The sequence below is a fragment of the Stigmatopora argus genome, chromosome 1 (genome assembly GCF_051989625.1).
Source record: "Stigmatopora argus isolate UIUO_Sarg chromosome 1, RoL_Sarg_1.0, whole genome shotgun sequence".
In the NCBI taxonomy this organism is placed as follows: domain Eukaryota; kingdom Metazoa; phylum Chordata; class Actinopteri; order Syngnathiformes; family Syngnathidae; genus Stigmatopora; species Stigmatopora argus.
The window spans coordinates 29,588,060-29,615,482 of record NC_135387.1 but is presented as its reverse complement, the minus strand read 5'-3'; the positions used below and the strand labels follow the sequence as shown (position 1 = coordinate 29,615,482).

The 27,423-nt window shown below is 40.0% G+C and overlaps 1 protein-coding gene across 5 annotated transcripts in view; it reads left to right on the top strand.

Moving 5' to 3' along the window:
• Positions 1 to 26,955, top strand: part of rerea (arginine-glutamic acid dipeptide (RE) repeats a) — a 188,663-nt gene extending 161,708 nt beyond the window's left edge. For 3 of the 5 annotated variants that reach the window (XM_077615585.1, XM_077615578.1, XM_077615599.1), the window contains 12 exons: positions 773 to 853; positions 14,836 to 14,998; positions 15,100 to 15,192; positions 16,466 to 16,665; positions 16,761 to 16,910; positions 16,987 to 17,100; positions 18,356 to 19,710; positions 20,860 to 21,082; positions 21,149 to 21,872; positions 23,208 to 23,381; positions 24,361 to 24,541; positions 25,841 to 26,955. In XM_077615585.1, the coding sequence (XP_077471711.1) occupies positions 773 to 853; positions 14,836 to 14,998; positions 15,100 to 15,192; positions 16,466 to 16,665; positions 16,761 to 16,910; positions 16,987 to 17,100; positions 18,356 to 19,710; positions 20,860 to 21,082; positions 21,149 to 21,872; positions 23,208 to 23,381; positions 24,361 to 24,541; positions 25,841 to 25,874 (3,492 nt within the window). In that variant the 3' untranslated portion in view covers positions 25,875 to 26,955. The remainder of the gene's footprint in view (positions 1 to 772; positions 854 to 14,835; positions 14,999 to 15,099; positions 15,193 to 16,465; positions 16,666 to 16,760; positions 16,911 to 16,986; positions 17,101 to 18,355; positions 19,711 to 20,859; positions 21,083 to 21,148; positions 21,873 to 23,207; positions 23,382 to 24,360; positions 24,542 to 25,840) is intronic. The other 2 variants (XM_077615591.1, XM_077615605.1) reach the window with 1 other exon arrangement.
• The last annotated feature ends 468 nt before the right edge of the window (positions 26,956 to 27,423 follow it).

The following is a 27,423-nucleotide window of genomic DNA, read 5'->3' as shown; positions in this document are numbered from 1 at the left end:
TTTGCGACTCGTCCTTTTCCGCCGGCTGGATGTTGAAACGTGGGTTGATACGGCGGGACTTTTGCGGGAGTTACTCGCTGGAAAACGGACCGCGGCGATTCTCTGGGAGTGGAAACGTAAATCTGTGAGTCGTCTGCTCGGCTGGGTATGAATGTTCGCAGCTTCGATGTTTTTTGGGATCGCCGTCTGCGCCGTTTAAAGGGGAATTGATGTTTTGGATGTTTAGGAATAAAAAGGGGACACAGATTTTGGTTTGGTGTTTATTTTGCTGTTCTTGGCAAAAGTGGGATTTTAAGGCATCTGTTTGGGTGTTTTCATTTTTTTGGGGTTGTTATTTTATCTTTTAAGCAAAATTGGGGATGGAGGAATGGTTTTTAAAATGGTTTGGTGACATTTTGTGGGTTTTTAAGGGGGGTGTTTTTGGGTGTACTTTTTGAATGTAACTTTTTGGGATCAACATGTGTCTTTTGTTTTAGTCGTAAAAAAATCGGGTTGTTGCCCTACTTGTCATTCCCTCTCTTTTACTTAAAAAAAAAAACTTTATTCATCCCGTACTAAGGAAATTCACTTTGTTGCAAGAAAGTGAAAATAAGTCAATAAATAATAAAATAATTGACGTTTCAATGTTTGCGCCCCGATTTTTTTTGGCTTTATGGGTTTTTTCAATGCACGAATTAAAGGGCAGTCAAGTGAAATGTTTTTTTTTTGGGGGGCAGTTTTACGGAATGCGACGTTTTGCTAACGGGGGTCTTTTTCTGTCATATTTTTGCAGAAGCGCTTCATTAAAGGCTTGAGACAGTTCGGGAAGAACTTCTTCAGGATCCGGAAAGAACTCCTGCCAAACAAAGAAACGGTACCGTTTGCTTCTTATTTTTTTAATGTATAAACATGAAATATTTGTATCCATACCATAAAAAAATACTCAATTTTTTGTCAGTCAAATTGGAGGTATTGCAACTTTTTTGGTTGATAATAGATTTTTAAAAAATATATCTGAAGGAAGTAAATACAAAAAGGTTAATTATCAGCAAGTGTGTGACCAGTGAAATCTCAGCAGACCAATCATTAACACTTGTATTGTGACCCCGATGAAACACACACGATTTCAGTGTGTAGTGTGTGTTGCTAAAGTGTGTTTATCCACACATTGCCCCAAACTTGCACACTTTGGACTGGGAAGAAAAAAATGGATTCCTTAAGTTGTGCAAACTTCGTCCAAATCAGTTTAGTTTGTCATTTTGCCACTTCATTTTCCGTTCTTTTGGGACCAAACAATGCAAATACAAAATCTCAGGCTCCTATTATAGACCAGGGGTGTCAAACCTTGGTTCGCGGGCCTCATTCTTGACAACTAGATATCATGTAGGCCGCACTAGTTCATTTTTGTGCTCAAAAAGGCCGTCTCACCCTGAATTACCGTATTTCCTCGCATATAGGCCGTATTTGCCTCACCCTGAATTACCGTATTTTCTCGCATATAGGCCGTATTTGCCTCACCCTGAATTACCGTATTTTCTCGCATATAGGCCGTATTTGCCTCACCCTGAATTACCGTATTTTCTCGCATATAGGCCGTATTTGCCTCACCCTGAATTACCGTATTTTCTCGCATATAGGCCGTATTTGCCTCACCCTGAATTACCGTATTTTCTCGCATATAGGCCGTATTTGCCTCACCCTGAATTACCGTATTTTCTCGCATATAGGCCGTATTTGCCTCACCCTGATTTACCGTATTTTCTCGCATATAGGCCATATTTGCCTCACCCTGAATTACCGTATTTTCTCGCATTTAGGCCGTATTTGCCTCACCTGAATTACCGTATTTTCTCGCATATAGGCCGTATTTGCCTCACCCTGATTTACCGTATTTTCTCGCATATAGGCCGTATTTGTAGCTCAAAAAAAGATGACTGAATCAGGGGTGCGGCTTATATGCGCACAAGTTAGTCTTGACATGCACGAAACTGCAAGGTGACAGAAAAAAAACGCAAGACAATGTTTAACAAAATTTATTTTGACGTCTATGAATGAAATTCAAGAAAAAATAAACCGTATCTTGCATAAAACATGAATAAACTGAGCTTACCGTAATTAAACATGCTCTGATTGGCCAGACGCGAGTAGCCTTGGTACATGTGTTGGTAGTGTTTACCATGTCAGGACATTTTATTAGTTTTTAAGGCTGATTGAAGGTCTTGCGGTTGATTATTAACATATCAGCCTTGATACCGGCGTAATGTGTAGCTCATGCTATTATTGCACCCAGCAAACGATACTTTCGATTGATACAATATCTTAGAAATACCACGTGCGATGATTTTTCTTAAGATTTTCCCTAACCTATTAGTACTAAAGACAGGCATATTAACTTCCTTAGATTAGATTAGATGACTTTATTCATCCTGTATTTGGGAAATTTCACTGTCACAGTAGCAAGAAGGTGAGAATACAGACACAGGAAAATACATTTTACTCATATGGATGCTAATTGATTAGCAACAGTGTAAAAATGTTGTCCAAAAAATTCTGAGACTTTTCTATTCAGTGTTGAAATTTACCAAAATATGGGTAGGCAACTTATGGCTCGCGAGCTACATGTGGCTGTTTTGATTTGTGCATATGGCTGTCCGCTAACCTGGAAGCTACAATGTACCTCTAGCTCCATTGTTTTATTTCTTATTTCTTTTACTCTTATGGATGCTAATTGATTAGCAACAGCGTAAAAATTTTGTCCAAAAAAATCTGAGACTTTTCTATTCAAAGTGTTGAAATTTACCTCCAAAAAATGGAACCTAAATACATAAAACATAAATAAATAGGTAAAAAGTTAATAAATACATAAATAAATAATGTAAAAAAATATATGATATTGACCTTTAATTAATAAAGTGCTTAATGATTCATACAGTATCTCGTATGATTTTTCTTAATATTTCCTTTCAAAGTAACACATTTGTACTCCCTATTAAAACCATGAATATGGAGGTAAAAATTGTGAATCGGGGGGAGGGGGCTTATACGAGGGAAATTGTCAAATTCAACCATTTTAAGGCAATTTTAAGGGTGTGGCTTATACGCGGAGGCGGCTAATATGCGAGAAAATACGGTAAATAACCGCGAGTAAAGAATAAAAGCTAGATGTTAGCTAACCTGCTAGCAGCTAGCTAGCTGCTGGAAAAAACTTGGCTTCTGATTGAACTTGCGTTTGTGCTGATGGAAGCCAGCGGCGGCTAATACCCGCAGGAAAGCTCTTGTTTATTTCCTCCCCCTCGTGTAAATCCCTACCTCTAGAACACGAGTCCAACAATAAATCTCCATGTTCTCGCTACTAGCATGTACGCACCCGCCACACGTTCCTGTTTAGCTCCATATGATATAAAAGAAGCATATCACTTATCTATTTAATGTATTTAGCCAAGTCCGGATCACTATTTTTTTTTCAGCTATAGCATAGAGTGTGAAGGCCCTTCGTTTTTTTCGGGGGGCCAATTCTAGTCCGTTTCGACTGTTGGACCCTACAGCATAGGTGTCAAAGTGGCGGCCCGCGGGCCAAATTTGGCCCGCCAGATCATTTTGTGTGGCCCGGGAAAGTAAATCATGAGTGCCGACTTTCTGTTTTAGGATCAAATTAAAATGGAGAGTATAGATGTATGTTAAATTTCCTGATTTTCCCCCTTTTAAATCAATAATTGTAATTTTTTTAAATAATTTTTTTCTGTGTTTTTAGTTCAAAAATCATTTTGTAAAATCTAAAAATATATTTTAAAAAAAACTAAAATAAACATTGTTTTAGATATATAAAAAACGGAATATTCAAGGCTTTTAATCCAGTTCTTTTAATCCATTTATAAAAAAAATTCTAAATATTATATCTAAAATGGTCCGGCCCACGTGAAATCGAGTTGACGTTAAAGCGGCCCCTGAACCAACCAGAGTCTGACACCCTTGCTCTACAGTAATACCTTGACATACGAGTGTCTCAGTATTGGAGAAATTTGAGATACGAGGAAAATTCCGAGCCGATTTTTGCCCCGAGATACGAGACAAATTTGAGATACGAGCATACGAGACGGTTCCACATGTGGCCGCCAGGTGGCCCAGTATGCGAGAGGCTGCTTATGGTAACAACATCGCTCTGTCTTTCGCGTAAAGATATCTACGAACATTGGCTGTACAGTTTGGATTTTTTTACGTGTGTTCTGCATTAATCAGTGCAGAATTAAGTGAAAAAACAAGGGTCCAAAGCGAGCCGGTGCAATGAAGGGTAGTATTAAGATAAAGTGTATGATGACAATCGATATTAAGCATGAAATAGTACAAAAACTTGAGTGGTGTACGTGTGACTGGGCTGTCTCTCCCACGTAAGATTCAAACTTACAGTCGTAATTAATTAATTGGCTCCAAGACCTTTATCGTAAATTGAAAATTTCGTAAGTAGAGGTGTACTTTATATGTAAATTCTGTAATTCGTTCCACGGTCCTCACACAACTACCAACTAAATCCTTTAAAATTGGTCAAAGTGTCCCAATTTTGTATGAAAGTGCACAAAAATGACAGAAAATTATAAGGAAATTATTTATTAATGTCTTAAAATAAATAAAGCATATGAAAATTTGCCCTGCACCGCAGAAATATCTCCCTCCGCAGCCGTTCTAGATGTAATGCCCGTGTTTTTCCGCCAGATGGCGCTAAGCACCGGTTCTACCAGGGCAGAAAGCCGTCCACTTTGTAGTACATTTTAGACTTTTACGTGTGCCCTATGTGTGTGTGAAAATATGCACCATGTTGCATTTGTAGTTTTTAATTGATTAATAAGGGGAATTCAAAATAAAATAATGGATAAGGAAATGCATTGAATTTTGTGGGGATTTCGTAACTTGGATTTTTTTCGTATCTCGAGTCACTCATTTGCATATAAAAAAAATCGTAACCTGAAACTTTCGTACCTAGAATCATTCGTAAGTAGAGGTATGACTGTAATTTCAGTTATTTTATATAGGAAAACTTGATTTGAGATATGAGTGTTTTGACACACGGGTCCGGTAACACATTAAGCTCGTATCTCAAGGTATTTCTGTATTTCGCTGCACCGGCCCCGGCTCCGACGAGCCAGAACTGAGGGTTAAGCACCCAGCGCTGTGTAAACAAAGCAGGCCTGACTAACGCTCAGGAATGCTTCATATAAAATGGCAAAGGCCCATCGGGGGAAGTGGGTGTGTCGTCTGGCGGGCCTCGCCGCCACCATTTGCTCGAGTCCGGCCGGAGCGGGTGTCACGGAGAACGAGTTTTCAAACAAGTGCAGCTTTAGTTTGATTTATTTAATTAGGGACCGCACATATTAATGAATATATTCATCTTCATGTTAGTCAACATATACAGTCATACCTCTACTTATGAATGGCTCTAGGTTGTAAAATTTCAGGTTACAATTTTTTTTATATGCAAATGAGTGACTCGAGATACAAAAAAGATCCAAGTTACGGAATCCCCCCAAAAGTAAATGCATTTCCTTATCCGTTATTTCATTTTGAATTCCCCTTATTAAGCGATTAAACACTACAAATGCAACGTGGCACATATTTTGCACACACACATAGGGCACACGTAAAAGTCTAACATGTACTACAAAGTGGACGGCTTTCGGCCCTGGTAGAACCGGCTCTTGCCGCCATCTGGCGGACAAACACGGGTATTACATCTATAATGGTCGCAAGGGGAAATATTTCTGTGGCGCAGGGCACATTTTCATTTGCTTTATTTATTTTAAGACATTAATAAATCATGTCCTTATAATTTTCTCTCATTTTGTGTGTTTCCTCACATCTTTCATACAAAGTCGGGACATTTTGACCAATTTTTAACTAAACATTTTTTTGTCCACCCAATTTGAATGCAGTTTCAATAAATTTTTTAAACCAGTAAAAAATGTAGCCAGTAAATGACAAAGGACTTTGTATTAAAGTGAAGAAATGTTATGTTTACGATATTACCCGATGATTTGCTAGTTATGAAATACGAGACAAATTTGACAATTTCCCTCGTATAAGCCGCCCCATGATTCACAATTTTCACCTGCATGTTCATAGTTTGCTAAAATCTTATTTTTGAAGGATTTAGTTGTTCATTTTGGCTTAATTTTTACTTAAAACTTTGTTGTTTATTACAATCATTAAAGGGCGGTTCGCCGGTCAGGTGGTTAGCATGTTTGCCTCACAGTTCTTGGGTCGAGGGTTCAATCCCAGGTCGGTCTTGTATGTTCTGTCTGGGCTTGCATGGGTTTTCTCCGGGTACTCTGCTTTCCTCCCACAGTCCCCAAAAACATGCTAAGCTAAGCTAGCTGGTCAAACACTCTAAATTGCCCCTAGCTATGATTGGTTAACCGTCTCCTTGTGCCCTGCGATTGGCTGGTCACCAATTTAGGGTGCCTGTAGTCGGCTGGGATAGGCTCCGGCACCCCCACGACCCTTGTGAGGATAACCGGATCAGAAAATGAATGAAATTGGGAAGGTCATTCCAAAAAAAATCCAACTTTTCCAATCGATTGATTAATGGTCAAATTAATTAATTAAATTTATCATTAATTTGTCCGATTATGTCAAAAAATACAAAAATAGTCCCAAACGGGCGCCGATACCCGAACTAATATTCGGGTTGTGATGTCACCTTGTCGATATTGTTTTCAGCGGCAAGGGCAATTTTTTGGGGGGTGGGAGGCGGAGCTTAGCGAGCTATAGTTCAGTTAATCGGGGTTGGCGTTGTTGTTTTTTTTTTTTGGGGAACGGACTTATCAGCAGAACATGCGGGTTTGAGCCTCCCGCATAAAAAGGCCTCTGTTCGCTTTCATTGGGAAAAGCGCTTAGAGCAGGAAAAACACGAGTGCTGATTCTTCAGCCTGAGCATCCCTGACCTGTGAAAGCAAAGCTTATTCAGTCATTCTCCCGCTGAAAAGCTGCGCGCAGCAGGGAAGGCTTGTCTTTTTGAACCGCCTTTCACACCCGCGTTTGCTCTCCCAACCAAGGTCTTTTGACTATTCAGAGACCACGAGGCATCTCCTATTCGTCTTTCTTTGGGCCCGAGTGCGAAACGTGGCGCTAACGTTGAAGCTAATCGCTACGTCAGTGAGATTTTTAGGCTATGACTCACTGTTAGTCACTTGGATTTTATTTTTTTGCAGAAAAATATTAACTGTTTGGCAAAACCACATGCTGGGATATAGTTTAAAGCACATGTGTCAAAGTGGCGGCCCGGGGGCCAAATCTGGCCCGCCGCATTATTTTGTGTGGGCCGGGAAAGTAAATGATGAGTGCCGACTTTCTGTTTTAGGATCAAATTTAAATGAAGAGTAGAGATGTATATTACATTTCCTGATTTTCCCCCTTTTAAATCAATTATTGTCATTTTTAAATCCATTTTTTCTGTGTTTTTAGTTCAAAAATCATTTTTTAAAATCTAATAATACATAAAAAAGCTAAAATAAACATTGTTTTAGATCTATAAAAACTGAATATTCAGGGCTTTTAATCCAGCTCTTGTAATCCATTTATTAAAAAAAATCTAAATATTATATCTAAAATGTCCGATGTATATTAAATTTACTGATTTTCCCCCTTTTAAATCAATAATTGTAATATTTTAATAATTTTTTCTGTGTTTTTTGTTCAAAAATCATTTTTTAAAATCTAAAAATATATAAAAAACCTAAAATAAACATATTTTTAGATCTATAAAAAACTGAATATTCTTATATATATGGCTTTTAACCCAGTTCTTTTAATCCATTCATAAATATATATATATATATATATATACATATATAAATAATATAAAATGTTCCGGCTCACATGAAATCGAGTTGACGTTAACGCGGCCCGCGAACCAACCCGAGTCTGACACCCCGGGTTTAAACTCTCACCTTGGTGAGATAAAAGCCGAGCTTATTGGTTAGTGCAAATCCGTAAACAGGAAGAGCACACTTATTAGGATGTTTATACAAGTCACATACCTGGCAACTTAGACGTTTTTCCTGTGTTTTAAAGGTTTTTTGATCATGTCAAATTGCATAACGGCTTTTGTACGGGGAAAAATGTTCTTAAACATTGTTTTTTTTTTTTAACTGGTCTCGTTTTACCCATTTCGGCTCTAATCCGGAAGGTCTCGGTCATTGGTAGCAGACGAAAATGTCATTGTCGACTGCTAATATTGTCATGCTTTAAGCATGATATGTCAATCATGTCCGCCTTTTCACTATATAAATATAGCGTGTCAGCAAGCAATGTCAAGCTGTCAGCGTCAAACAGCGACATCTACAGATTCTTGAATTTACTGCACCGACTGATTGGGCACCCCGTCCACTATGGGAAACATTTTAGAATTTCGAGTCCACCTTGTTGACTTCCTGTGTGTTGCTTGAGTTTTTTTAACTAGGTCTACAATGTCTTCTGTGTCTGTCTTGCTACTGCAACCAATGAAATTTCCCGAATATGGGATGAAATAAAATTCTAATCTAATCTAAATGTGCCTTAACACCTAAAAATAGAGTAATACCTTGAGATACGAGCTTAATGTGTAACGGGACAGAGTTTGTATGTCAATCTACTCGTATCTCAAATAAATTTCTCCCATATAAAATAATTAAAAAGAAATTTATCTGTTTTGACCCGCTAGAAAAAACACCTAAAAATAGGATAGAGTAATACCTTGAGATACAAGCTTAATGCGTAACAGGACTGAGCTCTTATGTCAATTTACTTGTATCTCAAATCAATTTTTCCCAAATAAAATAACTAAATAGAAATGTATCTGTTCCGACCCGCTGAAAAAAACACCTAAAAATAGGATAGAGTAATGCCTTGAGATACGAGCTTATTACGTAATTAAACTGAGCTCGTATGTCAATTTACTTGTTTCTCAAATCAATTTTCCCATATAAAATAACTAAATAGAAATGTATCCGTTCCCCCCCCCTGAAAAAAACACCTAAAAATAGGATAGAGTAATACCTTGAGATATGAGTTTAATGTGTAACGGGATCGAGCTCATACCTCAATTCACTCGTATCTCAAATCAAATTTTCCCCACATTAAATAACTATATAAAAATGTATCCATTCCGACGCGCTGAAAAAAAACACCAAAAAATAGGATAGAGTAATACCTTGAGATATGAGCTTAATGCGTAACGGGGCTGAGCTATTGGCCGAGGTTGCCAGATATGAAGACACCTTAAACCAGAAGCTGTATTTTCGAAACACCCGATATTTTGCCTAAAGATTTGCTGTATTTTAAGGCGCTTTTGGGTCGGATTTTGCGCTTTTGTTGGCCTTTGCTATCCACCCACCGCTGGCTTTTCCTCCACCTTCTCGGCACTGGGCCCCTCCCCCTTTTTTGAGCTCTGCTGTGTTTGGGCTTTCTTCCCGTGCTCCTGCCAGTAACTGCCTCAACCGTTTGGCTTCCTGTCAAAGCAGGGGCCTTTTGTGGCTGTGTCGCAAATCTGCCAGGAAAAACAGAAACCATCTGTTCCGTCCTTAGCCGGACGAGGGTGTAAACGCGGGAGTTTAGCCCTCGCCTTCAGTCGCATACCCCCCCTCACCCCCTCAACCCTCCCAACCAGCAATTAGCCTGTGGATGAATGGAAAGGAATGTCCAAAACATCGCCATAATTCAACGTTTTGTACATTGTAAATGTTTCATTAACGATATTTACTTTGAGTCATTCCATCACCCCCAAAAAAGGGCTGTAATACCTTGAGATACGAGCTTAATGCGTAACGGGACTGAGCTCTTATGTCAAGTCACTCGTATCTCAAATCGTGTTTTTCCATATAAAATAAGTAAATACAAATTAATCAGTTCACCCCTCTGAAAATAAACACCTAAAAATAGGATAAAGTAATACCTTGAGATACGAGCTTAATGCGTAACGGGACTGAGCTCGTATCTCAAATCATTTTTTCCATATAAAATAAGTAAATACAAATTAATACGTTCCCCTTCTGAAAAAAACACCTAAAAATAGAATTGAGCAATACCTTGAGATACGATCTTAACGCGGAACGGGACTGAGCTCTTATGTCAATTTACTTGTATCTCAAATCAATTTTTCCCATATAAAATAACGATATAGAAATGTATCCGTTCTAACCCGCTGAAAAAAACACCTAAGAATAGGATTGAGTAATACCTTGAGATACGAGCTTAATGCGTAACGGGACCAAGCTCTTATGTCAATTTACTCGTATCTCAAATCAATTTTTCCCACAAAAAAATAACAAAATGGAAATTTATCCGTCCCGACTCGCTGAAAAACAACAACCTAAAAATAGGATAGAGGAATACCTTGAGATATGAGCTTAATGGGTAACGGGACCAAGCTCTTATGTCAATTTACTCGTCTCTCAAATCATTTTTTTCCATATAAAATAACTAAATACAAATTAATCAATTCCCACCCTCTGAAAAAACCCCACCTAAAATGGGATAAATGAATACCTTGAGATAAGAGCTTAATGCGTTCTGGGACCGATCTCATATGTCAATTCACTTGTATCTCACATCAATTTTTCCCATATTAAATAACTAAAAACAAATTAATCCGTTCCCCCTCTGAAAAAAAACCTAAAAATAGGATATTACAATGGAAAAACATGTTTTTAATTGTTCTAATTCACCACCTACGCTCACAAAGTAACAAATAAATAAATAGTGGTTATGATCTTCAATAAAATGTGACATTATAATGTGTGGTACTTCGCTTCGAGACAGACCGTCTCGTATGCTCGTATCTCAAATTTGTCTCATACCTCAGGACAAAAAAAAATCGGAATTTTCCTCATATGTCAAATTTCTTGTATGTTGGGACACTCGTATCTCAAGGTATTACTGTCATTGAATGTCTTTTTTCTTATTTCCTACGTTTTGGAGCTTCCTTAGAGTAGAGACGCCGAATATTTTTACGATGTTCTCCTAGCACATCTGTTTGTTTGTAAAGAAGCGTTTTAAGTGTCGATAAATGGAAGGGAAGCAACCAATGGCGTGTTAGGAGGGTAAACCCTTTCCATGTTGGATAATCCACGCGGCAGAATGCTCGTGCAGATGGAAGCTTTCTAAAAAAGCTTCATAATGCCGAGCTTATGTTGTCGCCAATTCCTCTTTTGCGGAGTGGCGGGCGGCACACTCTGTACTGGGCCGTTCTGGTTTAGTGGGCAGGTGTTGGGGTGGGCTGGTGGCGTGGGCTGGCGGGGTCTTTCATGTCACGGCAAGCCAAAGACACTCTCCACTTTCCCATCTTGTTATTTTTTGAGAAAGGTAGATGTTATATTGGACGGCCGAGTGGTTAGTGCGTTGGTCTGTCGGTTCTGGGTTCGAACCCGAGTCGGTCCTCACTGTGTGGAGTTTGAATGTTCTCCTGGGGTTGCGTGGGTTTTCTCTGGGTGCTCCGGTTTCCTCCGACTTCTTAAAGTTCCTCTTTTTTATTCCCAAGACTCGCACAGATTTGAAACTATTAAAAAAAAACGATAAAAAATAACTTTTAAGGTTTGCCTCTGCATAGTGGAAACTCATGATGTAAGGAAATGTCATTAAGATGTTGTTAACAACTCATTATCATTCGGTCAAAGCAGTTTTTAGTCAAATGTTTTGATCATAACATCAGAATAGCAATCTCTGAGTAGCAGGGGGTGCTGGAGCCTATCCCAGGCAAACAAAGGACACCCTGAATTGGTGGTCAGCCAGCCAATCGCAGGGCACAAGGAGACAAACAACCAATCACCCGTAGCTAAGGGCAATTTAGCGTGTTCAACCAGCTAGCCTAGCATGCATGTTTTTGAATTATGGGAGGACACAATGAGATAAACAACCAATCACTCTTAGCTAGGGGCCCTCCCATAATTCAAAAACATGCATGCTAGGCTAGGCTAGCTGGTTGAACACTCTAAATTGCCCTTAGCTACGGGTGATTTAGAGTGTTCAACCAGCTAGCCTAGCATGCATGTTTTTGAATTATGGGAGGACACAATGAGATAAACAACCAATCACTCTTAGCTAGGGGCCCTCCCATAATTCAAAAACATGCATGCTAGGCTAGGCTAGCTGGTTGAACACTCTAAATTGCCCTTAGCTACGGGTGATTTAAAGTGTTCAACCAGCTAGCCTAGCATGCATGTTTTTGAATTATTGGAGGACACAATGAGATAAACAACCAATAACTCTTAGCTAGGGGCAATTTTTGTTTAATTAGTCTAGCATGCATGTTTTGGGGATGTGGGAGGAAACCAGAGTACCTGGAGAAAACCCACACAAGCCCGGAATGGGGAACATGCAAACTCAATAGAGTGAGGTCTGACCTAGGAATCGAACCCTGAACCCCAGAACTGTGAGGCATTAACCACTCAACGTTTTAACAGATGGATAATGGCGAATGGGTCCCTTAAAGATTATGGGTGATTTGGGTATCACCCACATCGCCCCTTCGTGAATTTGTAATAACGGCGGTAGTGGGCGGGGTTAGCATCCGCTCAGCGGCAGTTAATATCTGCAGGCGGCGTGCTTTTCATCTCCACGATTGCGAGTGTTAATGTTTCATTTGGGTATTGATATCCTGACGCGCCTTTTGTGCGGGTTGCATTTACCCGCCCCGCTCGCTCGCAAAATTGCCCCGACGAATTTTTGATTAAAGTTCAATTGACTCTTGCTGTGAAAGGGCGCCGAGCCATTTCGTTCCTCATTAGCAACGCCGTAGCACAGCCTGGCGTGCTCTTTTGTTCCCGCTCGAACGGCTGCCACCCGCGCACTGATCCTAATATCCCCGCATTCAGCCGGCCTTCTGGATTAATCCTCGGACAGCCGAGGGCGCAGCGCAAACATACCCAGCCCGACCGACTACAAATCCCGGCGTGGATTTATGTCTCACTTTAAAAAGATTGCCCTTTTTCATATAGCATTTTCACAACCATAAGCGTTTAAAATACGATGCCACCTTAGTTTGCAAAATGCTCCATCTTATAGCTCCTCCTCCACTGCAAGATTTTGTACAAAAAAATCCAACACATTAACAAGGGCTGGCTCTAGAGGTGACTGTGTAGTTCCCTTCAAAACACAGTGCATTTAGCCATGCCTCACATAGCAATTAGCATACGTGAACCTCTTGGCCAATCATCTTAAAGCCTGACTGTTAGCCTAAAACTGTGTGTTTGTGTGTGTAGTGTGTGGTGTGTGTAGTGTCGGTGTGTGTGTAGTGTGTGTGTGTGGTGTGTGTAGTGTGTGTGTGTAGTCTCTGTGTGTGTAGTGTCTGTGTGTAGTGTGTGTGGTGTGTGTAGTGTCTGTGTGTGGTGTGTGGTTGGTGTGTAGTGTCTGTGTGAGTGTATATAGTGTGTGTGTGTGTAGTTGTCATTGTATATCTTCAACCTACACGGGACAAAAGATAGAAATTAGCCCTAGGCTACAATCTTACATATTTACATATATATGTTCATTAACATGAATATAATCATTAATATGTGCTGTCTCTTATTAAATAAATCAAATTCAAATTCAGGTATTGCCTTAATTGCGGGTTCCATTTCTTTTTATAACACACACGAGGCATTCCGCGACATACGATAGCATGCCCGCATGCTAAAACGTTACTACGCTAGCATGCCTTTTCTTGCTACTGTCACAATGAAATTTTCCGAATACGGGATGAATAAAGTTATCCAATCCAATCCAATATAACAGATGCTAGCTGCCAAACACGCTAGCGGGTATGCTATTGTAGCGCCAGCTAGCAGTGTAGTTACGTTAGCAGGTATGCTGGTGTGTTTAGAAAACAAAAAAAGCGGGGGTGAAACTTCAGCAATTTCAAGTACAGACGCTCCCCTACTTACGAACATTCAACTTACGAACAACGGTACATACGAACATGTCTGCAAATTGCGTTTAAGTCCAAAAATGTTCGCAAGTCCAATTTTGTATTTCGCGTCTTTTTCGGTGTAGTACTTCTTTCCGCCGCTAATACCGACGCCTGGCGCTGTGAGAGCTCAGCTCACCCAGCATCTACCTTCTTCTTCGTTGCAATGCGGAAGTGCGTGAATGTATCTCCAGTGTGCAAAGAACCTTTTTCATTTGTATCATTAAATATCTCATGCATCCAATATTGAATATGGTTGGTAAAAAGCTAAAGGCTTCTATTGAGGGAGTTGCAAGTAAGAGGCAAGCCATTTCTTCTGAAACGAGTGGCAATAATAACAAAGCTTGATGCGTGTGAGAGTGGTTGAGCGTTGCACATTCAGTACCATTTATAAACAGAAAGATCGAGCAGCAGGACCCAAATATTGAACGTTGCACAAAGTTTGCAAATCAATTGAATGATGCCATACAGTGCTACTGCATCATTTATGATGAAAAAAAGAAGAAAACTGTGCAATCGTCATTAGGTCGCTTCTTTTGGCCAGTTTCTAATACATAAATCGATCTCTCTCTACAGTACTGTACATATTCTCTCCATTTTATTAAATGGTTTTTTTTCAGTACAAACCAATGCGTGTTACTTATACAAGCCTTAAACATACAAATGCACTTATATAAACCTTCAATATACTTATATAGGCCTTAAACATAAATTATAATACAAAATATAGCACTAAATCAACTTACAAACAAATTCAACTTATGAACAATCGCTCGGAACCAATTGCGTTCGTAAGTTGAGGAGTGTGTACAGTTAGCCTAGCATGCATGTTTTTGGGATGTGGGTGGAAACCGGAGTACCCGGAGAAAACCCACGCCAGACCGAGAAGAACATGCAAACTGCCGGTTATTTAGTCATTTGTTCACGGGGTTGTGATTTTATTTCAGGGCGAGCTGATTACCTTCTACTACTACTGGAAGAAAACCCCCGAAGCGGCCAGCTGTCGAGCCCATCGCAGACATCGCCGCCAACCCGTGTTTCGCCGCATCAAGACCCGGACGGCCTCCACTCCTGTCAACACTCCTTCCCGTCCACCCTCCAGTGAATTCCGTACGTATCTAAAAGTCGTCACGCGACCACTCACTCCGTGGCGCCGAGGTAAGAAAACAAAACCAAAGGTTTGATGCCGGCTGTCCTCCGCCGTCACGCAGTGGACCTCAGCTCGGCTAGCGAAGATGACTTTGACAGCGAAGACAGCGAACAAGAGCTGAAGGGATACGCTTGCCGCCATTGCTTCACTACCAGTAAGATGCCGCCATTTCGACCTGGGCGATAATGGGTCATGTACCGTATTTTCTCGCATATAAGCCGTATTTTTCGCCAAAAAAAATCATGATTGAATCGAGGGTACGACTTGTATGCGCACAAATTAGACTTGACGTGCATGGAAATGCAAGGTGACAAAGACAAAACTCTATAACGCAAAAAAATGCTTCAATTTTTCAAAAAAAAATTAAGGCAATTTTAAGGGTGAAGCTTCAAATTGCCTTAAAAGGCAGTCAATATGCGAAAAACCCAGTTTTTCACGTTTTTTCATTTCTTGCGTTTTTGCGTTTTTTTGCATTTTTTTACAGAACACCGCCAAAAAAGTGGAAATTCTGCGGAAATATTCTACGCATTATAGCCCCGTTTTTCATTTCTTGTGTTATTGCGTTTTTTGCATTTTTTTACGGAACACTGCGAAAAACGTGGGGTTTCTGCGGAAATATTTTTTCGCAGTTTAACCTTGTTTTTCAGTTTTTCATTTATTCCGTTTTTTTGCATTTTTTTACGAAACACCGCGAAAAACGTGGGAATTCTGCGGAAATATTTTACGCAGTATAACCCCGTTTTTTAGCTTTTCATTTCTTGCGTTTTTGCATTTTTTTACGGAACATCGCAAAAAAACCCTGGTAATTCTGCAGAAATCTTTTTTTGCGCAGTTTAACCCTTTTTTCGTGTTTTTTCATTTCTTGCGTTTTTTGCATTTTTTTACGGAACATCGCAAAAAACGTGGTGATTCTGCAGAAATATATTTTTCGCAGTTTAACCCTGTTTTTCGCGGTTTTTAATTTCTTGTGTTTTTGCGTTTTTTGGTTAGCATTTTTTTTACGAAACATCACAAAAAACAGGAATTCTGCAGAAATATTTTTTCGCAGTTTAAGATATTTTTTTTTTCTCGCGTTTTTTCATTTCTTGCATTTTTGCATTTTTACTCAACACCGCATAAAACGTAGGCATACGTCGGAAATACTTTTCACAGTATTCCCCCCGTTTTTCAGTTTTTAATTTCCCGGCTTCTTCTTGTGGAACTGGGCGAAAATTGTAGAAATATTATAATTACCCCTCGACTCATTTAACCACTCTGATTAACGACGTCATCGCGAAGCTACCCACCAAGTTAAACTTCCCAGACCTCATTAGCCTCGTCATTCCCGAAAACACGTCGCAGCTGTAACGACAATCTACGTAACCCCTGTCTGCCTTGTTTTCCCAACTCACTGACTGGTCTTTTCTTTCCGTTTGGCGCCTTTTCAGCCTCCAAGGACTGGCACCACGGGGGCAGAGAGAACATTTTGCTTTGCACCGACTGCCGCATCCACTTTAAGAAGTACGGCGAGCTGCCCCCCATCGAGAAACCCGTGGACCCTCCGCCATTTATGTTCAAACCCGTCAAAGAGGAAGAGGATGGACTTAGCGGGAAGCATAGCATGAGGACCCGACGCAACCGAGGCTCGGTGCGCTACATTTTTTTCCCCACCAAATTAGTTTTAGCTCGACCTATCGTCCACATTTTTAACCCCAATCTGCACTATCTCCTCCCAACCACTAGATGTCAACGCTACGCAGCGGTCGCAAGAAGCAAACGGCCAGCCCGGATGGCCGAGCCTCGCCCATCAACGAGGATCTTCGCTCCAGCGGGCGCACTTCGCCCAGCGCCGCCAGTACGGATAGCACGGACAGCGTGAAGAAGCCCAGCAAAGTAAAACCCGAATCAACAAATTTGTCGGTTTCTTCTCCGAATATTTAATCGAATGTTCTTTCTGTGGCTCCGACAGAAAATCAAAGAGGAGGCTCCGTCACCCCTGAAGAGCGTCAAACGGCAACGGGAGAAGGGAGCTTCGGACACGGAGGAACCTGATAGGGCCAGCGCCAAAAAGACCAAAACACAAGTCAGTGTTCATACCTGTCAATTTACTGTATTTACTCGCATATAAGCCGCATTTGTCGGACAAAAAATTAAGACTGGGGTGCGGCTTATATGCGCATAAAAAGACGAAATGCACGAAACGGCCATGTGACGAAGACCAAACGCCATAACGCAAGACATACGGTCATTTATTTCAAAATAGAGAAAAGATAAACAGATAAAACTGTTAGCGAATTAGCTTAGCATGTTGTTCGTTAATAGCGCTGGGAGACCTCATCTACACATATTTTGGTCAAAAAACAAAAACACACAGATGATTGATCCGCCTAAGTGCCTAAAGAACATAATACGAAATCTTAAGGACCCTGAGCTGCCCACTTGGGTGCCTGAACGAAAAAAAAAACAATTCATGCTAACATGGCTTTTAATTTATAACATTGTGAAAGTGTGATTCCTGTCATTTAAAAAAAGCATCAGGTTCTCATCAAGATAGACTTTTTTTTTTAATTGAATAATTTGATATTTTGCATTTACAAAGACAGGCATATTAATTCCTTATGATATTGACCCTAATAATGTGCTTTTGATTCATACAGTATCTCAGAAATAGCACGTGCGATGATTTTTCTTAAGATTTTCTCTTCAAAGTCACATTTGTACTCCCTATTAAAACCATGAATATGGAGGTGAAAAATTGGGAATTAGGGGGGCGGCTTATACCCGAGAAATTGTAAAATTCTGCAATTTTAAGGGGGTGGCTTATTCAAGATAAATTGTAAAATTCTACAATTTTAAGGCCATTTTAAGGGGGCGGCTTATACGCGAGAAATTGTAAAATTCTACAATTTTAAGGGGCGGCTTATACGCGAGAAATTGTAAAATTCTACAATTTTAAGGGGCGGCTTATACGCGAGAAATTGTAAAATTCTACAATTTTAAGGGGCGGCTTATACGCGAGAAATTGTAAAATTCTACAATTTTAAGGAGGCGGCTTATACGTGAGAAATTGTGAAATTCTACAATTTTAAGGCCATTTTAAGGGGGCGTCTTATATGCGAGCATATTTTAAAAAGCCACATAAAAAAAAAAATTACCCAATTTCCGATAAATTCCGGTCCAATTTCAGATCCGGAACATCCCATAACAATCAGGCCGATATTAGAAACGCCGAAATGATGCAAAGACATTCCGACAATGACTCCTCCACATCCAAATATTTTCCTCAATCCTTCCTTTAGTTTTTGTTTTGGCTCACAATTCTCTCCATGTTTCTCCAGGAACTGAATCGGCCGGACTCGCCGTCCGAGTGCGAGGGCGAAGGTGAGGGCGAGAGCTCCGACGGCCGTAGCGTCAACGAGGAGCTGAGCAGCGACCCCAAGGACATCGACCAGGACAACCGAAGCTCCTCCCCGAGCATCCCCAGCCCCCGCGACAACGAGAGCGACTCGGACTCTTCCGCCCAGCAACAGCTGCTCCTTCAGAGCCAGCACCCCGCCGTCATCCAATGCCAGCCCGGCCCCTCGTCGGCCGCTCCCTCCGCTCCGCCTCCACCTCCCGCCGCGGCGGTCTCGGCGCCTTCGCCTCCCGCGGCGGCTGCCCCTCCCCAACCACTTCCTCAAGCCCCCACGGCTCTCATCCAATCGGGAAGCTCCCTCCACCCTCAGAGGCTCCCCTCCCCGCACTCGCCCCTGGCTCAAGCCCCGCCCGCCGGTCCCCCCGCGCCGCCTCCGTCGCTACCCAACCCGCATCACGGGCCCGTGCCCCCCATGCCCCACCCGCTTCAGGCGGGCCCCCCCACACACATGCCACACCCTCTGGCGATGCCCAACCAGGGCTTCCCCGGGAGTCAGTCTCAGGCCCCGCCTCTACCGCTACCCGGGGGTTTGCAAGCGAGACCGCACAGCCCCGCCTCCTCGCAGTCGTCTTCTCACGGCGGGGGGCCGCCTCCCCGAGAGCAGCCCCTGCCCCCGGCGCCCATGTCCATGCCCCACATCAAGCCTCCCCCGACCACGCCCATCTCCCAGATCCCCACGCCGCCGTCGCACAAGCACCCGCCGCACGTGTCGGCGCCTCCGTTCCCGCAGATGCCTTCCAACTTGCCGCCTCCCCCTGCCCTCAAGCCCCTCAGCTCCCTCTCCACGCACCACCCCCCTTCGGCGCACCCGCCCCCCCTCCAACTCATGCCTCAGGGGCAACAGCTCCAGCCGCCGCCGGCGCAACCCCCGATCCTCACCCAGTCCCAAAGCCTGCCGCCATCTTCCGGCCACCAGCCTTCCGCGCCACTTCCGGCGCCCGCCTCGGCGGGGGCGCCGCACCCCGGCGGTCCGCCGCAGTTGCCCTTCGCCCACCCTTTCGGCGCCGTTCTACCTCCGACCGGACCCTCGGCGTCCTCGTCAGGCTCCATGCCGGGCCTGCAACCCGCCTCGGCGTCCGTCCCGCCCTCCTCCATCTCCATGCCGCTACCCGCGTCCGTCGCCTGCGGCGGCCTGGGCGCGGCGCTTCCGCCCGTGCACATCAAGGAGGAGCCTCTGGACGAGACCGAGGAACCGGAGAGCCCGCCACCCCCGCAGAGGAGTCCCTCCCCCGAGCCCACGGTCGTCAACACGCCCAGCCATGCCAGCCAGTCCGCGAGGTATGTACCCTGAATTACCGTATTTTCTCGCATATAGGCTGTATTTGCCTCACCCTGAATTACCGTATTTTCTTGCATATAGGCCGTATTGTCGCTCAAAAAATTGATGACTGTATCGAGGCTATGGCTTATATGCGCACAAATTAGACTTCGCATGCACGAAACGGCATAACGCAAGATAATAATATATAATATTTTATATATATGTATATATATACACATATACATATACAGACACTCCCCTACTTACAAACATACGACTTACGAACAACGGTACATACGAACATGTCTGCAAATTGCGTTTAAGTCGAAAAATGTTCGTAAGTCCAATTTTGTATTTTTTTCCGAGTAGTGCTTCTTTCCGCCGTTAATACCGACGACGGCTGGCGCTGTGAGGGCTCAGCTCACCCAGCATCTACCTTCTTCTTCGTTGCAATGCGGAAGTGCATGAACATATCTCCAGTGCGCAAAGAACCTTTTTCATTTGTATCATTAAATATCTCGTGCATCCATTATTGAATATGGTTGGTAAAAAGCGAAAGGCTTCTATTGAGGGAGTTGCAAGGAAGAGGCAAGCCATTTCATTTGAAACGAGTGGCAATAATAACGAAGCTTGATGCGCGTGAGAGTGGTGAGCGTTGGACGGGCATTGAATCGTTCGACCGTCAGTACCATTTATAAACAGAAAGATGGAGCAGCAGGACCCAAATATTGAACGTTGCACATAGTTTGCAAATCAATTGAATGATGCCATACAGTGCTACCGCATCATTTATGATGAAAAAAAGAAGAAAACTGTGCAATCGTCGTTAGATCGCTTCTTTCGGTCAGTTTCTAGTAAATCTCTCTCTAATGTATGTATACAGTACTGTATGTATTCTCTCCATTTTATTAAATTTTTTTTTTTCAGTACAAACCAATGCGTGTTACTTATACAAGCCTTAAACATACAAATGCACTTATATCAACCTTCAATATATTTATATAGGCCTTAAACATCAATTATAATACAAAATATAGCACTGAATCAACTTACAAACAAATTCAACTTATGAACAATCGCTCGGAACCTAACTCGTTCGTAAGTAGGGGAGTGTCTGTAATTGACAATTTTGATTTTTGTTTGTCTACTCTCATCTTGAAACACAGATTCTACAAGCATCTGGACCGCGGCTACAACTCGTGCGCTAGAACCGACTTCTACTTCACCCCGTTAGCCTCGTCCAAACTGGCCAAGAAACGAGAAGAAGCCGTGGAGAAGGCCAAGCGGGACGCCGAGCAAAAAATCCGGGAAGAGAAAGAGCGAGAACGGGAACGCGAGAGGGAACGCGAACGAGAACGGGAACGCGAAAAGGAGGCGGAGCGAGCGGCGGTGAGTTTCCCCACTTTCACCCCTATATTTTCCACAAAAACCAACCCGTCGTGTCCCCCCTCGCAGAAAGCCTCGGCTTCGGCCCACGAGAGCCGAATGGGCGAACCCCCCATGGCCGGCCCCGCCCACATGCGCCCTCACTTCGACGGCCCGCCCACCACCATCGCGGCGGTGCCCCCCTACATCGGCCCCGACACGCCGGCCCTGCGGACCCTCAGCGAATACGCCCGCCCCCACGTCATGTCCCCCAGCAACCGCAACCACCCCTTCTTCGTGTCCCTCAACCCGGCCGACCCCCTGCTGGCCTATCACATGCCGGGCCTGTACAACGCCGACCCGGCCATGCGCGAGCGGGAACTGCGCGAGCGGGAAATGCGCGAGCGGGAAATCCGCGAGAGGGAGTTGCGGGAGAGGATGAAACCCGGTTTTGAGGTCAAACCCCCCGAGATGGATGGGCTACACCCTTCCGCCAACCCCATGGAGCACTTTGCCCGGCACGGGGCCATCGCCTTGCCCCCCATGGCCGGGCATCATCACCCCTTCGCCTCCTTCCACCCGGGCTTGAACCCGTTGGAGCGCGAGCGGCTGGCGCTGGCCGGACCCCAGCTGAGGCCGGACATGAGCTACCCGGAGAGGCTGGCGGCGGAGAGGCTCCACGCCGAGAGGATGGCCACGGTGGCCAACGACCCCATCGCCAGGCTCCAGATGTTCAACGTCACGCCGCACCACCACCAGCACTCGCATATTCACTCCCACCTGCACCTGCACCAGCAAGACCCCCTTCACCAAGGTAAAAAAAACTATATAAAGTACTACGCAAACGTGATAGATACATTTAGCACAAAAAGAATGGATAGATTTAGCGATGGTATTATTGAAAATGCACTGCAACCGCGGCAGGGATTCGGCAAAAAGCTGGGCGATATGACAAAAATTATTAGCACAATAAAAATTAATTATTTATGTTTTTGTTTTTTTGTTTTTAATTTATTTATTTTATATATTTTTTATTTATTGTGATAATATTTTTGTGCCTGTATATGTGTATATATGTATATTTATACATATAAAAAAATAATATATATATATATGTATATATGTGTACATATATACATATATGTACACATATATAAATTATATATATACATATATATATGACAAAAATTATTAGCACAATAAAAATTAAAAAAAAAAAATATGTATAGTATTTATGTATTTTATTTTATTGTTTTTAATTTATTTATTTTATATATTTTTTATTTATTGTGATAATATTTTTTGTGCCTGTATGTGTGTATATATATATGTATATATATACATATAAAATATATATATATATGTGTACATATATACACACATATATGTACACATATATATATATATACATATATATATATATATACACATATATATACACATATATATATATATACATATATATACACACATATATATGTATATATATATGTGTTTATATATATATGTATGTATATATGTATACATATATACGCATATATATATGTACATATATATATATTTATATATGTGTATATATATTTTTTGTGTGTATGTGTATGTATATATATATATGTATATACATACATATATTTGTGTGTATATATATGTGTATATATATATATATATACACATAAATATATGTATATATACACATACGCAAGTCGATATTGATCATTATCACAATAACTATCTTTTTCCATTCAAATTTGAAACTTCATAGTAATCATAGTAATAAAACGGGGAATACAAATCTTTTGATCTCACTATCACATATTGTGTGATGATGCAATTCATTTGTTTACTTGATAAATTTACTTGATTAATAGATTTTATTCAACTCAAAATTGTCAAAATTATTATTAATTATTATTATTATTTTTAAGACACTTATATTTGGGAAAAAAATAGAAAAGTCCCAAAAGTTTTCTTATTTTATCATTGTTAAATAGTTTAAAAATGCTGTAAATATCTTCTTATTTGGCTTTGGAAAATGCTTTTTACAAATGCTAATGATTAAGAAAGAATAATAACTATCTTGTAATGCTTTGATGTTTATGTAACATGATACACTTGTACCCTTGGACATAAAAACTCTGACACCCAGCAGGTGGTGGTGAATGTCTTGTATGTCCTCCAGGTTCGGGGGGCCATCCCCTGGCCGTAGACCCCCTGGCGGCCGGACCGCACCTGGCTCGCTTCCCTTACCCGCCGGGCGCCATCCCCAACCCGCTCCTCGGACAGCCGCCCCACGAACACGAGATGCTGCGCCACCCGGTCTTCGGTAAGTGGTCATAAAGTCGGGGGATGTGGGGAATGTTATCAATTTCAATATTTAAAAAATAATTAAAAAAAAAAATCTGAAAAATTAAAAACACAAATTATTATTATTATTATTTTATGATTTATTTTATTATTTTAAAAAAAATCAAAATCATATTTATATACTTGTTTTAATATATATATATATATATATATTAAATTTTAATTTATTTTTTCAATGATTTCTTTTATTTATTTTATTTTTAATTTATTTAAAATTATTTTTCAAAATTATATTGATATACTTTTTACATTATTTTTTGATGTTATTATTTTTTTTTTTTAAATGTTAAATTATTTTTTTTGAAATTGGAAAAAAAATGAAATGTTTTATTTTATCAGAGATATCCATTGGTCACATACATTACACCATTACATTATTCATTCATTCATTTTCTGAACTGCTTGTCCTCAAGGGTGCCGGAGCCTATCGTTTATCGTTTTAAAACAATGTTTATTTTAGCTTTTTTAAAATATATTTTTAGATTTTACAAAATGATTTTTGAACTAAAAACTGAAAAAATTGATTAAAAAATGACAATTATTGATTTAAAAGGAGGAAAATCCGGAAATTTAATATACATCTATACTCTTCATTTTAAAACAGAAAGTCGGCACTCATCATTTACTTTCCCGGGCCACACAAAATGATGCGGCGGGCCAGATTTGGCCCCCGGGCCGCCTCTTTGACACATGTGCAGTACATTATTATGTAGATTTTTTGGAATTATCAATACAATTAAAAAAACAAAAACAATGAAATTAGATTATATTCTAATGGGAGGTTCCAATAGCATTTTTTTCTTAACAAAAAGTATATTTTAGTTGTTAGCGGTAGCATATGGTTCACCATTTGGGATGCCATTTGGCTAAGCTAACTTGCATTAATCAAAATAGCCCATCCATTAGCGATAGCCGTGTCACACTAACCTTTTGCCCAGGAACTCCTTACCCACGGGACCTACCCGGAGGTCTGCCGCCGCCCATGTCGGCCGCCCACCAGCTGCAGGCCATGCACGCCCAGTCGGCCGAACTTCAGAGGCTGGCCATGGAGCAACAGTGGTTGCACGGACACCACCACATGCACGGGGGCCCTCTTCCCGGACAGGAAGACTACTACAGGTCAGAACGTCAACGGGGCCCAAACGCGGTTTTCACGTTCATGCCACAATTGTTTGTTGTCTTACAATTTTAAATTGAATTGAATGCTTTTATTGTCATTATGCAAGTATAATGAGATTTAAAGATTGACAATGAAGTGGACAAATAACAACAAACAAAGAGACATGACAAACAAATATTCTATAAATATGTAGTCAACAACATAAGTGCACAAATATCAACAGGAAAAAATAATAAATAAATAATCAATAAATAATAACAAAAAAGAATAATCAATAAATAATAATAAAAGATACAAAATCCATAAATAATGATAATCAATAAATAATAATAAAACATGAATAATCAATAAATAATAATAAAAATGATCATAATAATAATTTTAAAAAATCAATAAATAATAATAAAACATGAATAATCAATAAATAACAATAATAAAAATTAATCATCAATAAATAATAAGAATAAAAAATAAATAATCAATAGATAATAAGAATAAAAAATAAATAATCAACAAATAATAATAACAAAATAAATAATCAATAAATAAATAAAAACTAAATAAATAATAATAACAAATAAATAATAATAATAAATAATATTTTTTTAATAAATCAATAGATAATAATAATGAATAAATAATAAATACATTATAATAAAACATAAATAATCAATAAATAATAATAAAAAAGAAACCATCATTAAATAACTAGTCTGCATAACAGATAAACAGTAGTCAACATAGTCAATAAGACTTTAATGCTGTAATATCACAATGTATAACTTCCTTTTGATTATTCAAATAATAACAACAAATAATCAATAAATAAGTAATGAATAAATAAGTGGTCAACATAATAAGTAGTCAACAACATAAATAAGTAGTGTAATATGTAGTCAAAAACATAAATAAGTAGGGAAGTGCCAAAATAACAACAAACAGACAAATAATCATTAAGTTATAAAAATAAATAAGAAATGAATAATATGTAGCCAACAACATAAATAAGTAGGGAAGTGCACAAGTAACAACAACAAACAAACAGACAAATAAATCATAATAAATAAATCATCTATAAATAAGTCTTAAATACATTTTCATAATATTGCAATATTAACCGCATAATATTTTCCCGTCCTATTTTCCTCTTTCTTAGGTTTTGTTGACTAGATCTCGAGGAGTCCTCACTTTTTATTTTTTATATATATCTTTTTTTTTTGCATAGCCATCACAACAACAACAAAAAAAGAAACATGGGGCGGAGCATAACACTTTTTGTTATTTTTTTCATTTTGCAGCCGACTGAAAAAAGAAAGCGACAAGCAGCTGTAACGGGCCGAAGGAGGCGGCAGGAAGTCGTGAAGAATTCCAAAACTCCAAGGGGATCCATTTTTTATTTTCCAAAAAAAACGCTTTTTCCATATTTTTTTCCTTCCCTTGGGTATATAGCCAGCTAAAAAAACCACACACACATCCCGAACGAAGACTCATGCATGACAAGCTTTCCCCAAATTTCTGTTCATAGGTCCTACAAGAAGACACTGTGCTTATCCCGACACAAAATGGCGGCCGCTTCCGTAAAAAAAAGTGCTATTTTAAACTCAACCTTTATTTTAATATATCGTCGACGCTTTTTTTTACAGATTGTTTTTAAAAACGCCATTTTAAGCAAAGCTGCCGCATGGAATTTTTCTTTTGAATTTGTAAATAGTATATATAAACATATAATTATTATAATTATTATTATTCCTAGGTGTGGACAAACAAGTTGTTTCAAACTCCGATGCATTAACCCTTGTTTCAGAGGGGAGCACCACCACATTTTTCTTCTTCTTCTCCTCATTTTGAGTTGTGAGATTTAGCCCTGGGTAGCCCACGTGATGACACCCGAACAAAACCCACTCATCCGCTCACCCGCTTTTTTCCGACTGGCCGACTTGAAACATTCGATGCTTCACTCGAAACACGTTTGCACTGACATTGCTTTTTTTATCCTCCCGTTGTCGTCGTTATTTAAACCAAAAACACCGTCATATCAAATGGGATTTTTCTAAAAAAAAATGTTAATACAAAAAAATATATATATTTTTTGTTAATTATTTTTGTTGATTTTTTTTATCTTATTTTTAATTTTTTTTTTATTTTTTTTTTTTGATTTTTGTTAATTTTTTGGGCAATTTGGACCGTGCCAGAAGTTTATTTTGAAGACCCTTACCCATGCGATGGCGTCCTCTCCCTTCACTTTTCCAACTTAAAATTTTTTTAACATATTTATTTTTATTTTTAGTAATTTTTTTATCTTTTTTTTGTTGGTTTTTTTTTTGTTATTTTTTGGGCAATTTGGACCGTGCCAGAAGTTTATTTTGAAGACCCTTACCCATGCGATGGCGTCCTCTCCCTTCACTTTTCCAACTTTAAAAAAAATTAACAAAAATTTATTTTTATTTTTAGTAAAAAAAAATTCTTTTTTTTTTTGGTTAATTTTTTTAATTAATTTTTGGGGCAATTTGGACCGTGCCAGAAGTTTATTTTGAAGATGGCGTCCTCTCCCTTCACTTTTCCAACCAAAAAAAAAAAAATTACAACAATTTATTTTTATTTTTAGTAAAAAAAAAAAATTGGTTAATTTTTTTTTGATTAATTTTTGTTAATTTTTTGGGCAATTTGGACCGTGCCAGAAGTTTATTTTGAAGACCCTTACCCACTCGATGGCGTCCTCTCCCTTCGTTTTTCCAACTCACTGTTGACTTTTCATGTGTTTTGGACAAAAAACTGTGGCTTATTATATTCATATTTTGATTTTTTTTTTATTTGCCAAATGAAGAAACTGTACTCGCATTTAAAAAGGCCGCGTCATACTTACTCGGAGCACTATTTTTTT